General features: G+C 39.6%; 1 protein-coding gene across 1 annotated transcript; it reads left to right on the plus strand.

Annotated features, from left to right (window-relative positions):
• The first annotated feature begins 520 nt into the window (after positions 1 to 520).
• Positions 521 to 1444, plus strand: LOC110205981 (olfactory receptor 2D2-like). Its single transcript, XM_020982988.1, has one exon. It carries the CDS (start codon positions 521 to 523, stop codon positions 1442 to 1444), a length of 924 nt encoding a protein of 307 aa, XP_020838647.1.
• The last annotated feature ends 15633 nt before the right edge of the window (positions 1445 to 17077 follow it).

Genomic DNA, 17077 nt, shown 5'->3' on the forward strand with positions numbered 1-17077 from the left:
CATAGAACTAATTAAAAAGGGAAAGGGCTACGAGTAGTGATCTTTCAGAAAAAGGCTAGATTTCTCTAGTTGGGGATATTCTGGAGGAGACTCATGCTCAGGTAGGAGCCATAGAAAATGCTTTCTGAGGTCTTCTCCTCTGAGATCCCATAGGAATCAAGGGATGTCCAAACTCCAAGTAGTAGAGCACCATGGAACTAGTAAACAAGAGACCTCAACTCTCGCCTCACGTCTTCTTCTGACTTGATGTATAATCTGGAGCAAGTCATCTCCCTTCTTTGACTCTTAGTGGCCTCATGTGGGAAATGAGGGTTTCGGCAAGATCATCCTTAAAGTTCCCCGAAGCTCTAAAATTTCATGACACTAGGATTGTACCAAAGCTCTCAGGGAAGGACTTTTCAATAAGGGGTCTTCAGCTGAGGAACTCCGAGGGCACTGAGTGCCTTTGCTCATATGTAACACTGAGATCCCTAGCCTTCACTATTTTCTCTTTTTCCCTTCCCAGGACTCTACTGCCTCAATGTCCCCAGCATCAAACTACAGTTTTGTTACTGAATTCATCCTGCTTGGCTTCACCAGCGACCCCACCTCAAATAGGATCCTTTTCATCATCTTTCTCCTTCTCTACCTCTGCTCAGTCATGGGCAATGGACTCATCATCATTCTGATCTGCCTGGATTCTCACCTCCACACACCTATGTACTTTTTCCTCAGCATTCTCTCCCTATTGGACATGTGCTATATTACTACCACAATGCCTCAGATGTTGGTACATCTGCTTTCCAGTTCTAAGCTCATCTCCTTTGAAGGATGCTGGCTGCAGATGTATATATTTTGTGCTCTTGGTATCACTGAGAGCATCTTCTTTGCAGTCATGGCCTATGACCGTTATGTAGCCATCTGCTTCCCGCTGCGTTACATGCTCATCCTCAACTGGGACCTGTGTGTGAGGTTGGTGGTAGGGACCTGGGCTTGTGGTTTCTTCTTCTCCCTACTCCACACCTTTTTTACCATGAGGCTCCCCTTCTGTGGTTCTAATACAGTTAACCACTACTTCTGTGAAGGTCCCTCAGTCAGGAGCCTGGCATGCATGGACACACACTTTATTGAGGTGATAGACTTAGTCCTGAGCATCTTAGTGATATTAACCCCTTTGTTACTCATCCTGGCCTCGTATGTCCATATAACCACAGCCATCCTCAAGATCAAGTCCACCCAAAGCCGATATAAAGCCTTCTCCACTTGTGCTTCCCACCTAACTATGGTCACTCTGTTCTATGCACCTGCCATATACATCTATATGAGGCCCAACTCCAAATATATCCCAGAGAGAGACAAGCAGATATCACTTTTCTACAATGTGTTCACTGCTCTGCTCAACCCTGTGGTCTACAGCCTTAGGAATAAGGACATCAAGGCAGCATTCATCAAGGTAGCAGTGTAGGACAGAATAACCTGGTGAGAAGAGAGCCTTAGAATGGAGTATTCTTTCCTTTTTTTTCCTCTATCTCAACCAGGCTAGAAGTACAGCCACCATTTATGGTCTCAGCCCCCCTCCTGATGAGCACCCATTGACCCAGTCCATTTTTGATCTGGGCCAATTTGCCCATTTGTGGGTAGCCTGGTTTCCCCATCTCTTTTTCCTCCCATTCCCTGCCCCTGAAGGGCTCACCATATTGTTGTTGTACTTAATGTATCTACCCGATTGACTTTAGCCCTCTCACGCTTGAGAGCCCCTGAACTCAGTTGATTCACCAGCCTTAGCCTCTCCTAATAGCAAGGACTGTGGGTATGTGCCACCACACAGGACAGGCAGGGGTCATCCATTGCTGCTGGGCTTGAGACCCTGGCCTGTGACCTAAAACAGGTCTATAGCATCACCTGCCTTCAAGAGTTAACCAGAACAAACCTGACTTCATCTTAGAACTCATCATCCTCATTACCAGGAGCAGGATGGATGGAGAAGGCCTAGTCTTAGATTTAGAATCTCTTCTCAGACACATAAGCTTAAACTCACAGAGCTCTTCCTCATCTATAAATTGGGGAGGATACCATTTGCTCTTAGCTTCCTCACAGGGTTATTGTAAGGAAAGTCCTTTGTAATCCTTAAAGTGCCACAAATATCTTAGTTATCATAATCACCCAATATTGATGGTAACTTTTTATGTGGAAGCAGTCACTCATAAAGTATTTATGGAGTCCTTACTACATACCTCCTCCTGTTCCAAGCTTGTGCAAGACTCTAGTGAAGTCCATGAAGTAATCCTTGCCTACAACGTAAGGGAAAAGAACACTGATGGAAACAACTAGATAAGGATATGTGTAGCCCCTTATCGGGCAGAGGCTGATGGGAATTTTAGTTTTTCCCACCTGGAAAGAAGGATTGGAAGGGTCACAACATACAGAAGCCAGCAGCATTGGAGCCTCCAGGCTAGATGCCCACGGTGGAAGGCAAGGAAAGGATGGTGCTGTTTTGAACTGAATATAATTGTAAGCAATTAGACCCTTGTCTGGCTCACAGATACACCTAAGGACTGACCTAACTGGAGAGAATTGGCTGTCATACTCACCAGGGAAGAATTTATCCCTGCTACACTTCCTCCTTCTGTGTTTCATAACATCCTGCAAAAATCGGTTCTGGTACCCTTACACTTGTTTATTTGATGCATGTGTTTTTATAGTGGCTCTATCTCTACATAAAGACAAGGCAATTTTCACCACACTTGGAGTGAGAGTTGGCTATCAATGAGTGTACCACGGGGTAAGGGAGAGGGAGGAAAAAAACAAACCTCTGGACAAATGGTCCTAACCTGAACCATGATGTTATGTTGAAGCTCTGTGTGTGTGTGTGTCTCTGTCTGTCTCTCTGTATCTCAGTCTCTCCCTTTCAACACCTCTTTCAATCTCTCATTCAATTTCTCTCTTTGTCTTCTTCTCTCTCTGTCTCTCTCCCCCCACCTCTATCTCTGTTCCTCTGTCTCTTTTTTCTGTCTCTTTTCTCTGTTTCTGAAAATCTCTCCAACTTCTCTCTCTTTCTCAATCTCTCTCAATCTTTCCCTCCCCCTTTTCTCTCTGTTTCTCTTTCCTTTTCTCTCTCACGCTTTGTCTCTGTCTCTGCCTTTCTGTCTCTTTCCAACCTGCTTTCTATTTCTCTGTCTGTCTCTGTGTCTGTCTCTATCTCTGCTTCTCTTTCTCTCTGTCTTTTCCTGTCTCTCTATCTCACAAAAAAAGAGAACCGAGCGCTATTTTAGCACTCATAGCCTGTGACCACTGTGGAAGGTGAAAAAAGGCCCAAATTCCAGTGGCCTCGAAGATTTAGGGATGGCTTCATGACTAGAGTGGGATTGTAGTTAATCCTTGAATGTGTTTATAGTAGTAGATGAAAACATGAGGGAATTTTGGAGGAAGAAGTGTAAGGCAGACAAGAATAAACAAATCTCTGCTTCTTGCTCATCATGCGATTTTGGAAAGTACCTGCTCCTCTCTGAGACGTGTTTTCTTCTATTCTAAGTTAAAGGGCTGGACCAGATTATTTCAAAAATCTTTTCTAGCTCTAAAGCCAAAGGTTCTATGATCCACAGGCACAGAGGCAAAAGTGAGACTAGGGAAGTGCTGGAATGGAAGAGCTGGAGAGTTTTCATTTCAATTCAACAAACTTTTATTATTTATAAAACACTTGGCACAGTGCCTGGCACATAGTAGATACTATATAAATACTTATTCCCTTCTCCCTTCTCCATCCAAGTCTGTTTTCCTACTGAGCACCAGCTGTGAAGAAAAATGGGCACTGGAAAAGTTACAAAGATGACTGAAATACTGCCCTTGCTTTGATAGTCTAAGAGGGGGCCAAAGCTAGGCACCCAAAGGATCCAAGAGAGAATGTGATGAGACACAAATTCCGTTTGGTTCAGCAGGTGTTCAGCACTTGGTATGTGCCTATCACTGTGCTAGGCAATACACATAGAAAGACAGGGGCCACTCTGTCTAAGCTCCCTCTTCCAACCCTCTTTGTGCAAGCAGATTGGGTCTCAAGAGGGCAATTTCCTCCTCCTTCTCCCAGGATTTTAGAGGTAAATTTGAGGAATAGTAGCTTCTAATACTATCGCTCAGGAGCCCCCATTCAGAGTTCTTCACAATATCAATCAACCATTTGACATCACTGCTCTTTTCTAAAATGATGTTAACAGAGACATTACAGCAAAGACAGAGCACATTCTCTCCTTATATACCCAAAGTCCCTGGGCAGAGTGAGCTCAAGCTTAAAATTGAAAGGGAGTTAGACACACATATAGAGAATACAGACGGCTGAGGTTTCTCTGTGACTCTCAGCCCTGGGAGTTCTTTTCTGTCTCTGCAGAATCTCCATCAAGCTCACTTTGTTGTATTGTATCTGCAAAGATGGATGAATCACTGGAGAAATGCAAATCAAAATAATTCTGACATTCTGATACTTCATACCTATTAGATTGGCTAATAAGACAGAAAAGGAAAATGACAAATGTTGGAAGAGATGTGGGGGAAATGAGATTAATGATCTAGTAGTGGAATTGTGAACTGATTCAACCATTCTGGAGAGGAATTTGGAACTATGCCCAAAGGGCTATAAAACCATGCACACCCTTTGACCTAGCAATACCACTATTGAGTTTGCATCCAAAAAGAGATTAAAAAAAAAAAGGAAAAAGACCTATGTGTGCAAAAATATTTGTAGCAGCTCTTTTCTGGTGGCAAAGAATTGGAAATTGGGATGCCCATCAATTGGGGAATTGCTGAGCAAATTGTGGTATGTGATTATGACGGAGTACTATTATGCTTTAAGAAATGATGAGCAGGATGCTCTCAGAAAAACCTGAAAAGATTTACATGAGCTGAAGCAAAGTGAAATGTACTGTGTACAAAGTAACAGCAGTAAGCTGTGAATGACTTAGCTATTCTCAGCAACACAATGATACAAGATAACTCTGAAGGACTTATGATGAAAAATGCTATCCATCCCCAAAGGAAAAATTGATGGTTTTTGAATACAGATTGAAGCATACTTTTTATTTTTGTTTGAGTAGAATCATTAATTTATTTTGATTTATCAACAATCACTTTCATATGCTTTTGAGTTTAAAATTTTTCTCCTTCTTCCTCCCCACTACCCTCCCCAAAATGGTACATAATCTGATGTAGACTATACATATACATTCCTATTATACATATTTTCACATTAGTGATGTTGTAAGTAAGAATTAGAACCAATAGGAGGAATCACCAGAAAGAAGCATACTTCTTAAACTTTCTATATTTTTCTGAGGTTTGGTCTTTTTTTTTTTTTGGTCTATGTTTTCTTTCATAATGACTAATGCGAAAATGTTTTGCATAACTACACATGTATCACTTATACGGAAGTGCTTGCCTTCTAACGGGCGTGGGGGGGGGGAGAAGGGAGAGAATTTGGAACTGAAGGGTTTAAAACCAAATGGTAAAAATTGTTTTTACATATAGCTGGGGGAAAATAAAATACTAAATAAATTTTTTTAAAAAATAAATTAAAATTTTATTTTCTGCCATAAATATAAAGATGGATGAATCACTCACTTGCCCAGTTGGGCTGTTTTCTTGCTGGCTGAGTGTCTCAGTTTATGGGTAGATCCATTGTTAAACCAGTCATGCAGGTCACTCAGCAATTGTACTGACCCCCACCAGACCTGACTGCTACTACTACCAGTTTTAGTGGTCTCTGCCACCAACTCTGATTACTGAAGGATCTCTGATAGCTTTCCTGAACTTACAAGACCATAACCTCATCAGTTCTGCCCCTGAATATCTCTTCACTGAAGATCAAGAAAGAATTAACACAAAGAAACAAAAAAAACCCAGAAGCATACCAAGACATTATGGACAGCAGGTGGCCGAGTGGGAGAATATAGCTTGTCACTGTCTCTCCCTCCCTTCCCCAGCTTGTCAATGCATTGAAGTCTTCCTCAGCCAACAACCCAAAGGGAAGAGCTAGATCAAACTCATTAAGTCAGACTTTATGCAATCACATTCAGTTCTGGTTCAACTTCTTTCACATCTCTAGCCCTTCTGGAGTCAACCAGAAGATTCTTCATTACTTCAAATCACTAGACCCTCAGTCACGCTTAGCCAGGAAAAAGCTAACTAAATCTCCATTTATTTTTTTGAAACTAAGCAGGAAATATTGCACATGTTCTAAAGTAGGGTTAAGGATCCCCATCATGAATGCCCAGAAGCAAGCCCACCCCAAGCTTCCAATATTTGCCTGGAATGCTGAATGAGAATGTCCCAAATGGGAGATGGGGTCTCCATGACAATACTTCATCAGAAATGAGACAGTCATTTCCTAAAAGGATCTTAGATTCTACTGTATGAAAACAACATGTAAAAAATATCATTAAAATTAAATATACACAAAATAAAAATAATTTGGAGGAAGTAGGGAGATCAATGTAAGAAATTTGAGAATGAAGAGATTACTTAGACTAAGAGTAGAAAAAACATATAGTGTAGGGAAATGCTATACTTTGCATATATTATATCTTAATTTTTGTTCATATATTGTTTCTCCCATTAGAATGCCTGCTTCTTTTTTTCCTTAATAGTCTATTTTTTCAATTACATGTAAAGATAGTTTTCAACATTTACTTTTATAAGACCTTGAGTTCCAATGATACAAGTCATTCCCCAATTGACAAATGGACAAAGGATATAAACAGGCAGTTCTCAGATGAAGAAATTAAAGCCATCTATAGTCATATGAAAAACTGTTCTAAATCACTATTGATTAGAGAAATGCAAATCAAAACAACTCTGAGGTACCACATCATACCTATCAGATTGGCCAACATGACAAAACAGGAAAATGATAAATGTTGGGGAAGAGGTGGGAAAATTGGAACACTAATGCATTGTTGGTGGAGTTGTGAAGTATCCAACCATTTTGGTGAGCAATTTGGAACTATGCCCAAATGGCTATAAAAAACGTGCATACCCTTTGACCCAGCAATACCACTTCTAGGGCTGTATTCCAAAGAGATCATACAAATGGGAAAGGGACTCACATTCACAAAAATATTCATAGCAGCTCTTTTTGTGGTGGCAAAGAATTGGAAATTGAGAGGATGCCCATCAATTGGGGAATGGCTGAACAAGTTGTGGTATATGAATGTAATGGAATACTATTGTGCTATAAGAAATGATAAACAGGCAGACTTCAGAAAAACCTGGAAAGGTTTCTTTGGTCTGATGCTGAGTGAAGTGAGTAGAACCAGGACAATGTTGTACACAATAAAAACCATGTTGTGCGATGACTAATATTGATAGACTTAACCCTTCTCAGCAATACAAGGATCTAAGACATCTCCAAAGACCTCATGATGGAAAATGCTATCCACATCCAAAGAAAGAACTATGGAGTTTGAATGAAGATTGAAGCATACTATTTGCTTTTTTTTTTCTTCTGTTATGTTTTGTTTCCTCTTTCTGGTGGTTCCTCCTATTGGTTCTAATTCTTACAACATCATTAATGTGAAAATGTGTTTAATAGGAATGTATATGTATAGACTGTATCAGATTGTGTGCCGCCTTGTGGAGGGAAGTGGGGAGGGAGAGAGAGAAAACTTTTAAACTCGAAAGCCTATGGAAGTGATTGTTGATAAATCAAAATAAATTAATTAAAAAATAAACAAATAGTAGGCCATGATCATAGCATCACCACTATGCAATCTGGACTGAGAGTGCTACACTGGACTGTGGGGAGGGTGCTTGGTGAGGTGAGAAGAGGAAATGGAGAAGGATGCCAAGGAAGGGATTGGCAATGGGGAAATACTCCCTCCTTGAAGGGAGAGCAGGGGTAGCTGGAAATAGTTTGAAGATATTTAGTCCTGGCTGGCCCCAGCAGCTGCTTCCCAGTCTGAGTTTCTCCACCATTTCCATCCTTCAGAATTAGAAACTCAGTCCTCATTCTTCCTCCCATTGCCTTGGGCTGGCAAACCTCCTGGGTCAATATCTAGCCAGTTCAGGGTAGGTCTATGCAGGAGAACTGCCTCATCCCCAGATCAATAGAGTCAATGAACCAGGTAATGTCTCACATGGTCCCTATGTGACTTGGGTGGTATGGTAAAATGTTTTAGATTATGATCATTATTTTTAAATATTTTTTAAAAAAATAAATGTATTACCAATCTAACTTCAAAGTGAACAAAACCATTTTAACATACTTTGCATTTGACAAACGAATTTACAAAAGTTAGAGCTGGAAAGAGCTTCAAAGGTCACCTAGTCCAACTCCCTCATTTTAAAATTTTCATTTATTTATTTTTAGTTTTCGATATGTACTTTTATAAGGTTTTGAGCTCTAAATTTTCCCCCCTCCCATTCCTCCTCCCTCCCCAAGACAGCATAGAATGTGATATAAGCTATACATGTACAATCATATTAAACATTTTTCCACATTAGTCATGTTATGAAAGAGGAATCATAACAAAAGGAAAAAACCATGAGAAAGAAAAAAAGAGAGTGAAATTAGTATGCTTCCATCTGCATTCAGACTCCATAGTTCTTTCTCTGAATATAGATAGCATTTTCCATCATAAGTCTTTTGGAGTTGTCTTAGATCCTTGCATTTCTGAGAAGAGCTAAGTCTATCAAAGTCGGTCACTGCACAATGTGGCTGTTATAAATTCAACTCAGTTCTCCATATTTTTGGAAAGGAGGCCTTTATTAGAGACACTCACTGCCTGTAAAAATTGTTTCCCAGTTTTCTGCTTCCCTTCTGATCTCGGTTGCATTGACTTTATTCGTGCAAAAACTTTTTAATTTGATGTAATTGAAATTATCCATTTTGCATTTCATAATGTTCTCTATCTCTTTTTTGGTCATAAATTCTTCTGTTCTCTGTAGATCTGACAGATAAACTATTCCTTGGTCTCCTAATTTGCTTATGGTATCATTCTTTATGTCTAAATCATGTACCCATTTTGACCTTATCTTGATATATGATTGATCTATGGCTAGTTGCTGTCATATATTTTCCAGTTTTCCTAGCAGTTTTTGTGAAATGGTGAGTTCTTATCCCAGAAGCTACAGTCTTTGGGTTTATCAAATAGCAATTGAGTAATGTGTTCTGTATACCTAATCTATTCCACTGATCTATCACTCTGTTTCTAAACCAGTACCAGGTACTTTTGATGATTGTTGCTTTATAATACAATTTTAGATCTGGTATAACTAGGTCATCTTCCCTTGCCTTTCTTTTCATTAATTCCCATGATATTCTGGACCTTTTGTTCTTCCAGATGAATTTTGTTATTATTTTCTCTAGCTCCATAAATAATTTTTGGTAGTTAATTGGTATGGCACTGAATTAGTAAATTAATGTAGGTAGAATTGTCATTTTTATTACATTATCTCAGTCTACCCCTGAGCAATTGATATTTTCCAATTATTTAGATCTTATTTTATTTGTTTTGTAATTGTGTTCATAGAGTTCCTGGGTTTGTCTCATCAGGTAGACTCCCAAATATTTCATATTGTCTACAGTTATTTTAAATGGCATTTCTCTATCTCTTGCTGCTGAACTTTGTTACTAATATATAGAAATATATAGAAATGCTGATGATTTATGTAGGTTTATTTTATATCCTGCAACTTGGCTAAAGTTGTTAATTATTTCAAGTAGGTTTTTAGTTGATTCTCTAGGATTCTCTATACACATCATCATATCATCTGCAAAGAGTGATAGCTTTATTTCTTCATTACCTATTCTAATTCCTTCAATTTAATTTTTTTCCGTTATTGCTAAAGCTAACATTTTTGTATAATATTGAATAATAGTGGTGATAATGAGCATCCTTGCTTTACCCCTGATCTTATTGGGAAGGCTTCTATCTTATCCCCATTACAATATAATGCTTGCTGATGGTTTTAGATAGATACTATTTATCATTTTAAGGAAAACTCCATTTATTCCTATGCTCTCTAGTGTTTTAAGAAGTGGGTGCTGTATTTTGTTAAAATCTTTTTCAGCATCTTTGAGATAAACATATGATTTCTGTTTTGTATTGATATAATCAATTATGCTGATAGTTTTCCTAATATTGAACCAGCCCTGATTTCCTAGTATAAATCTCACATGGTCATAGTATATCATTCTGGTGATATATTGCTGTAATCTCCTTACCAGTATTTTATTTCAAAATTTTTGCATTCATATACATTAGGGAAATTGGTCTGTAGTTTTCTTTCTCTGTTTTAACTTTCCTTGTTTAGGTATCAGCACCATATTTCTGTCATAAAAGGAATTAAGTAGAAATCATTCTTCACCTGTTCTTTCCAAAAAGTTTATGTAATATTGGAATTAATTGTTCTTTAAATGTTTTGGTAGAATTCATTTGTGACCCCATCTGTACCTGGGGTTTTTTTCTCTCAGAGAGTTCATTGATGGCTTGTTCACTTTTTTTTTCTAAAGTGAGGTTATTTAGGTATTCTGTTTCCTCTTCTGTTAATCTAGGCAATTTATATTTTCATAAATATTGTTTTCACACAGATTTTTTTGTTTTATTAGCATATAATTGGGCAAAATTTTTCCTAAGAGTTGTTTTAATTTCCTTTTCATTGGTAATGGTTCACCCTTTTTTGTTTTTTATACTGGATATTTGGTTTTCTTCTATTCAAACAAATTAACTAATGTTTTATCTTTTTGTTGATTTTTTCATAAAACCAGCTCCTAATTTTATTTATTAGCTCATTAGTTTCCTTACTTTCAGTTTTATTAATCTCACCTTTGGTTTTCATGATTTCTAATTTGGAGTTTAATTGGTTATTTTAAATTTGTTCTCTTTCTAGTTTTTTTTTTTTTTAGTTGCATGCATAATCCATTGATCTGCTCCTACTCTTTTTTATTGATGTAAAAATTCAGAAAAATACATTTTCCTCTAAGTACTACTTTGGCTGCATCCCATAAATTTTGGTATGCTATCTCATTATTGTCATTCTTTTTAATGATGATCCACTTATTCTTTAGGATTAGATTATTTGGTTTCCAATTAATTTTTTGTGTGTGTGCTTAGGCGTTTGGGGTTAAGTGATTTGCCCAGGGTCACACAGCTAGTAAGTATTAAGTATTTGAGGCTGGATTTGAACTCAGGTCTTCTGACTCCAAGGCCAGAGCTCTATTCACTGTGCTACCTAGCTGCCTCTCCAATTAATTATCAATCTATCTTTCCACTGCCCTCTGTTGAATGTAATTTTATTGCATTATCATCTGGAAAAGATACGTTTAATATTTCTGCCTTTCTACATTTATTTTGAGAGTTTTGTGCCCTAATACTTGGTCAATTTTTGTTTAGGTACCATGTACTACTGAGAAAAAGGTACATGTTTTTCTAACCCCATTCAATTTTCACCACGTCTGTCATTTCTAATTTTTCTAAAATTTCATTCACGGGGCAAGTAGGTGGCACCATGGATAGAGCACCTCTCCTGGATTCAGGAGAACCTGAGTTCAAATCTGTCCTCAGACACGTCACAGTCACTAGCTGTGTGACCCTGGGCAAGTCACTTAACCCTATTGCCTAGCCAAAAAATAAAGAAAAAAGAAAAAGGAAAATTCTATTCACCTCCTTAACTTCTTTCTTATTTATTTTATGGTTACATTTCTCTGGGTCTGAGAGGGGACAGTTGAGGTACCCCACTAGTATAGTTTTGCTCTCATTTTTCTCCTGTTTCCTCACTTCTCCTCTAAGAATCTGGAATATTATACCATTTGGTGCATATGTGTTTAGTATTAATAGTGCTTCATTGTCTATGGCACCTTTTAGCTAAATGTGGGTTTCTTCTTTATCACTTATAATTAGATCTATTTTTGCTTTTGCTTTTTCTGAGATCATGCTTGCTACCCCTACTTTTTTTACTTCTTCTGAGGCATAATAGATTCTGTTCCAGACCCTTACCTTTATGCATGTGTCTCTCTGTTTCAAATGTGTTTCTTGTAAACAACATGTTGTAAGGTTCTGGTTTTTAACACAGTCTGCTATCCACTTCTGTTTTATGGGAGAACTCATCCCATTCACATTCACAGTTATGATTATTAACTATATTTCCTTTCACTCTATCTGTCTCTCCGGGCTTTGGAAGGCACAGAAATAGCCTTTGTGTAAGCAATGTTTATGAATGATAAGCAATGACCAACAGATACTTAGATAAAGAGCTTTCTATCAGTGAGGGATGGAGTGGTGGGTAATTGATGGTCAGACAGTCAACAAACATATGCTAAGCACCAACAATATGCCAGACACTGGGTGCTTACCTTTCCCAAGTCCTGATATAGAAAGGAAAAAAACAAGTTCACGTAAAAGGACCATTCAGGACACCTGTTGTAGGAGCCTGAATTAGCTAAGCCATTAGTGACCCTGATGATAGAGACATAAAAACCAGGAGAAGAAGAGCAATGGTGGCCTGACAGACCAACTGATTTCTCCAAGTGGGGCCAATTGACCTCATTCAAATGAAACCATGGGTGCCCCCTGCTTGGGCTATGTGTAGAACCAACTCTGGCAAAGACAATATGACAAATGTGGGCTCTTAGTATTGAGAATTTCCTCTAATATTTCTGCCCATCTCTCCAACCTGTCTCCCATTTCCAATTCCTCTGGCCCTAGCTCCTGCCTATCTCCTCTGCCTGTCCCCTGACCATCCCTCCTGATCATTTCTTCTATCTTTCTGTCCATCACCCCCTTCCTATTCTTTTTTTTAAAGATGGCTTTTAAATAATTTTATTTCATTTTGAAATTGCTTACTCTTACAAATATGTCCCTTCTTTCCTCCTACCTCTGCCAAGATACATCTCTTAAAACAAGCATACAAAATTGAGGAAAAAATATAACAGTTCAGCAAAACTAATTAATATATTGAACAAGTTTGACATTGTATGCAGTGTTCCACACCCATAGTCCCCTATATCTGCAAAGAAATTGGTTGGGATGCTTCCTCAACTCTCTCCTTTGGGTCTTCATTTAGACATTATAATTTTGAAGCATTCAGTATAGTGCTTTTGTGGCTGTTGTGCATTTCACTTACACTGTTGGAATCATTGTGTTCATTGTTTCCTGGTTCTAATATACTTCACTTTTCATCTGTTCCATTCTTTGCATTTATTTTCTCTTGCAGCACAGTAATATTCTATGACATTCACGTACCATAACTTGCTTAGCCATCCCCGAATTGATGAGTTTTGATTCCAATTTATACCTCAAACTTGCAAGGACCTGTAATTGTCTGTCAGCTACCATTATTGATAGTGACCCCTCTAAAACTCAATCAGATGATCTTTGAGAGTTGATGGAGCTAAAGGCTTCATCTCTCTTAGAATGCTTTGGTAGGAAGCCTTTCTGAACATACCTGGTTGATGATAAAATTTCACTCCACTGCTAGCCTTCTGCTTGAAGCCTGTTAAGGGCAGTGAAACCCACCAGAGCTGTGTTTCAATGACATAACAGTCAAGAACAGAGTAGGTCCACTCTAAGCCATAAAGACACTCTGTATAGACAATCTTCAGCAAAGACCCAAATCAAGTTTTCTAATATTTTTATAAGCTTGCTTAATTTTCAAAGAAAATAATTTTGCTTTCATTTGGAATTTTATAACAAATCATAATAAAATACTTGTGAAAAGATGATAATCTGACTTCTTGTATTGAGCTTGCCATTCAGGAAAAATAGTGTGAGAATTTATTTGGGATGAAGGAGAAATGGGTATTGCTCAAATACTTGTGACAGAGACTGGTAGAATTGTAGATACAATGAATGTAGCCTATCTTGGATGTTACAGACTTCACCTCTTACAGAGAAACACAAGACAAATGATCCAGGCAGAAGACTGGCTTTGGTACTGCAAGCAGCTGCTCATCTTCCCACTTAGCTGGAGGTGAGTTGTCACTGCCAACAGCCAAGTTCAGAGGCTAGCTTCTTTACCTGGAGCAGAATGTGCTGAAGCTGGGTGATGCTTCCAGGTCAAGATTGCCCCCAGGGCCCAAGGCCATTGCCAGGGGGGCCCACACTATAGCTGCTGCGTCTCCCCCCTCCTTCCTTTCCTCTCCCCCCTTCCTATTCCTAATACCCCTTTCTCTTTCCCTTCACTTCCTAGAGAGTATAGGCATGAGGATGGAAGAAGGCATCAGAAGCTAAGGGAATTAGAATAAAGATTCCAATAATTCATGTTTACATATTTCTTCCCTTCTTTTCTCCCCCTCCCAGCACATATCCCAAATGAGTATGGTATAATGAGAAAGCTACTTACTTTTCTCTTTCCTCCTCCAAGGTTCTCCATTTCTATGAAAGTCTTCTGATAATAGGAATTCCCAGAAAACCTATTCCTGGATAATCTCTGGGGTGGGGTGGGGCAGGGGGAGGTTTGGGGAGGACAGGATGAGGCAGATCCTCCTTGGAGGGGGGAGGAGGCAGGTATTTCTCTCTCTGGATTTTCCAAGGAGTTCATATGGGGTTATAAAAACCCTAGTTGATTGGCCAATGGGGATATAGCTTCTCCTGTCACCAGCATGGCTAGGGGACTCTCTCTCCTTAGGCACTGCTTCCTGTTTCCTAGAAGTTGCACACCTTCTCTGCCCTGACAGAACAGGTTCCTCTCTATGATACAAGCAGCAGTAGCTTGAGGGAAGGGCAGGGGTCAGTGAGTGGGATTGTAAAGAAAGAAGAGGTGGAAGAATAAGCCCATGAATACTGTGGTGTCCAGAGCTTGCCTGCTGGCCTGCTGGAGTGTCCTGGAATCCACTGGCCCCACTGGCGACCTAGATCCTTTGTCTGGCCCTCACTCAAGCCTCTTTTCAAAGAAGCAAGTGACCTATCCACTGTAGGTCTTTATGTTTCACCTTCCTGAAAGGTGAGGCAATGCTTTTGTATGGAAGGCTGCTTTAACTAGGGAAAAGGAGAAAGGAGAAGAGAAAAAAGGAAAGTCAGGGGCTAAAGAGACAAAGGAGGGGAGATTTGGAGAGCTTCAGGGGCATAGATGAGGAGCTGAGTGAGGGGCTGGCAAAAGCTTGGTCAGGAGATGGAGGAAATGTGAAGACAGAGAGGAAAGCTCTCCATCTCCTATCTCCTTCATCCTCCCCACTCCTCCATCTTTCCCACTTCTCACTCCCTCTCTTACCTCTGTATGCCATCCCTTCTATTCATCCTCTTTCTTTCCCTCAACATTTTTCTCCTTCACAGTCATTCTCACTGCCTCCAAACTTACACTCCCCAACTTCTACAACAACGGTTCTTTCCCTGTAGTCCATATGTCCACGGATAGATTGAGAGGATCTGGGAACTTTGGATGAGGGCAAAATGTATCACTGCTTTCACTAACCTTTCACTTCCCTTTGTAAGTCCAGGTGTTTATTTTATGCATTTTATTTTATTTTATGCCTTTGAAAACATGATTTTTGAGAAGGGGTGCATGGGCTTCATCAGACTTCCACAGGGGTCTAGTACACAAACAAGTTAAGAACCTTTGCCTGAACCCTTGCCTTCGACCCTCTGACCCATACTGCTCCTCATTCCCTTTACCTTCCTGCTTTCTTTATTTCCACACCCCTGTGCTAGAAGACCAGAGAGGGAAATCCTGAGGTCATCACCTCCCTTTTCAGATGGAGAAATGAAACCCAGAGACCTTAAGTGGCTTGCCTGAGGTCACCCAGGTAACAAACAGCTGGAGTAGGATTTTAAACAAGATTATCAGACTTTCTACCTAGCCCTCTTACAACTGTACCATAGAAAGGATCTAAAATGAAATACCATGAGGTTCTTCATCATTTCTCTTCATTTCCTACTTCTTCTCTTACCTCTCTGACCATACTTTCTCTGAACCTGATAGTTCTTCCTCCTCTAGTTTTTCCCTAAATGTGGACATTCTCCAAGGTTCTGTCCTCTGTTATCATCTCTCTGTGACTTAGGATAAGAGAATGTGACTGGGGATGGCATAACGAAGAATTTATGACTCTGTGACTGTGGATAATGGAGTTGGTGTACCCATGAGTGAGAATGGATCTGTTACTGGGAGTGGGGGTAGTTGATGGACCTGTGAGTGAGGACAGGGAACTTGATGGTTCTGGGACTAGTGATAAGAGGTTTTATGGATTTATTTCTAAGCACAAGTGAATGGCTAGATGAATGAATCAATCACAAAGCATTTATTAAGTACTTGCTTTCTGCCAAGCATGGGGAATAAACATAGAAAAGTAAGTTGATTCCTGTACTCAGAGAACAACATTTTGATGGGGGAGACAACACATATAGGATTTGAAGGGCGCAGGAACAAGATGGCAATGCATTTTCTTTAGTGTTATTTCCATTGATCAAACTATATCCATTTCTTTGGGCAGCTAGGTAGTGCAGTGGATAGAGCACTGGCCCTAGAGTCAGGAGGACCAGTGTTCAAATCCAGCCTCAGACCCATAAAATTCACTAGCTGTGTGACTCTGGGCAAGTCACTTAACCCCAAATGCCTCACTAAAAAAAAAAACCCAACTATATCCATTTCTGATATTGAACCATTTGTGAGTGCTAAGGACTTTGGTGACTAGAACTTTCTTTTATGGGTATCCAGTAGCTGTACCTGCTGAAGAAATGAGGGTTGCAGCACCTTCAGAGGAGGTTGTCAAATCATTTCCCTCTAGGGACTGCTTCTCTGAAGGATGGCTGCAGAAGCAGGGTTGGAAACAGGGCTAGTGGTCCAGGCGTGTGGAGTGGGGAGGGAAGAAGCTATTCCTGGGCTCTTAGGAGAAGGGTCCTGACTCACTTCCATTGGTTTATGAGGAGATATTTTGGGCAGTAGTGGTGGCTTGGCCCCCTAGTACATGATTCCTCTTGTCTCTCCCTCATACCTTAGGGAAGTCAATGGCTTAGGGAGCTAGGATGGAGGATTTTATGTTTCTATGTCAAGGCCTAGGGGAAGTAATGGGCCTGTGACTGAGTATGGGATAGTTGATGAATATTTGACTAGAGGTGAATCTTAACCTTTGCAGCCTGAACATCCTCAATTCCCTCTAATGATCCACATATATTTCAACTGATTC

The sequence above is a fragment of the Phascolarctos cinereus genome, unplaced genomic scaffold (genome assembly GCF_003287225.1).
Source record: "Phascolarctos cinereus isolate Bilbo 61053 unplaced genomic scaffold, phaCin_HiC Scaffold_726;HRSCAF=1367, whole genome shotgun sequence".
Taxonomy (NCBI): Eukaryota; Metazoa; Chordata; class Mammalia; order Diprotodontia; family Phascolarctidae; genus Phascolarctos; species Phascolarctos cinereus.

Coding starts and splice junctions, on each gene's coding strand:
- LOC110205981 (XM_020982988.1), top strand. CDS start 521: ATGTCCCCAGCATCAAACTACAGTTTTGTTACTGAATTCATCCTGCTT.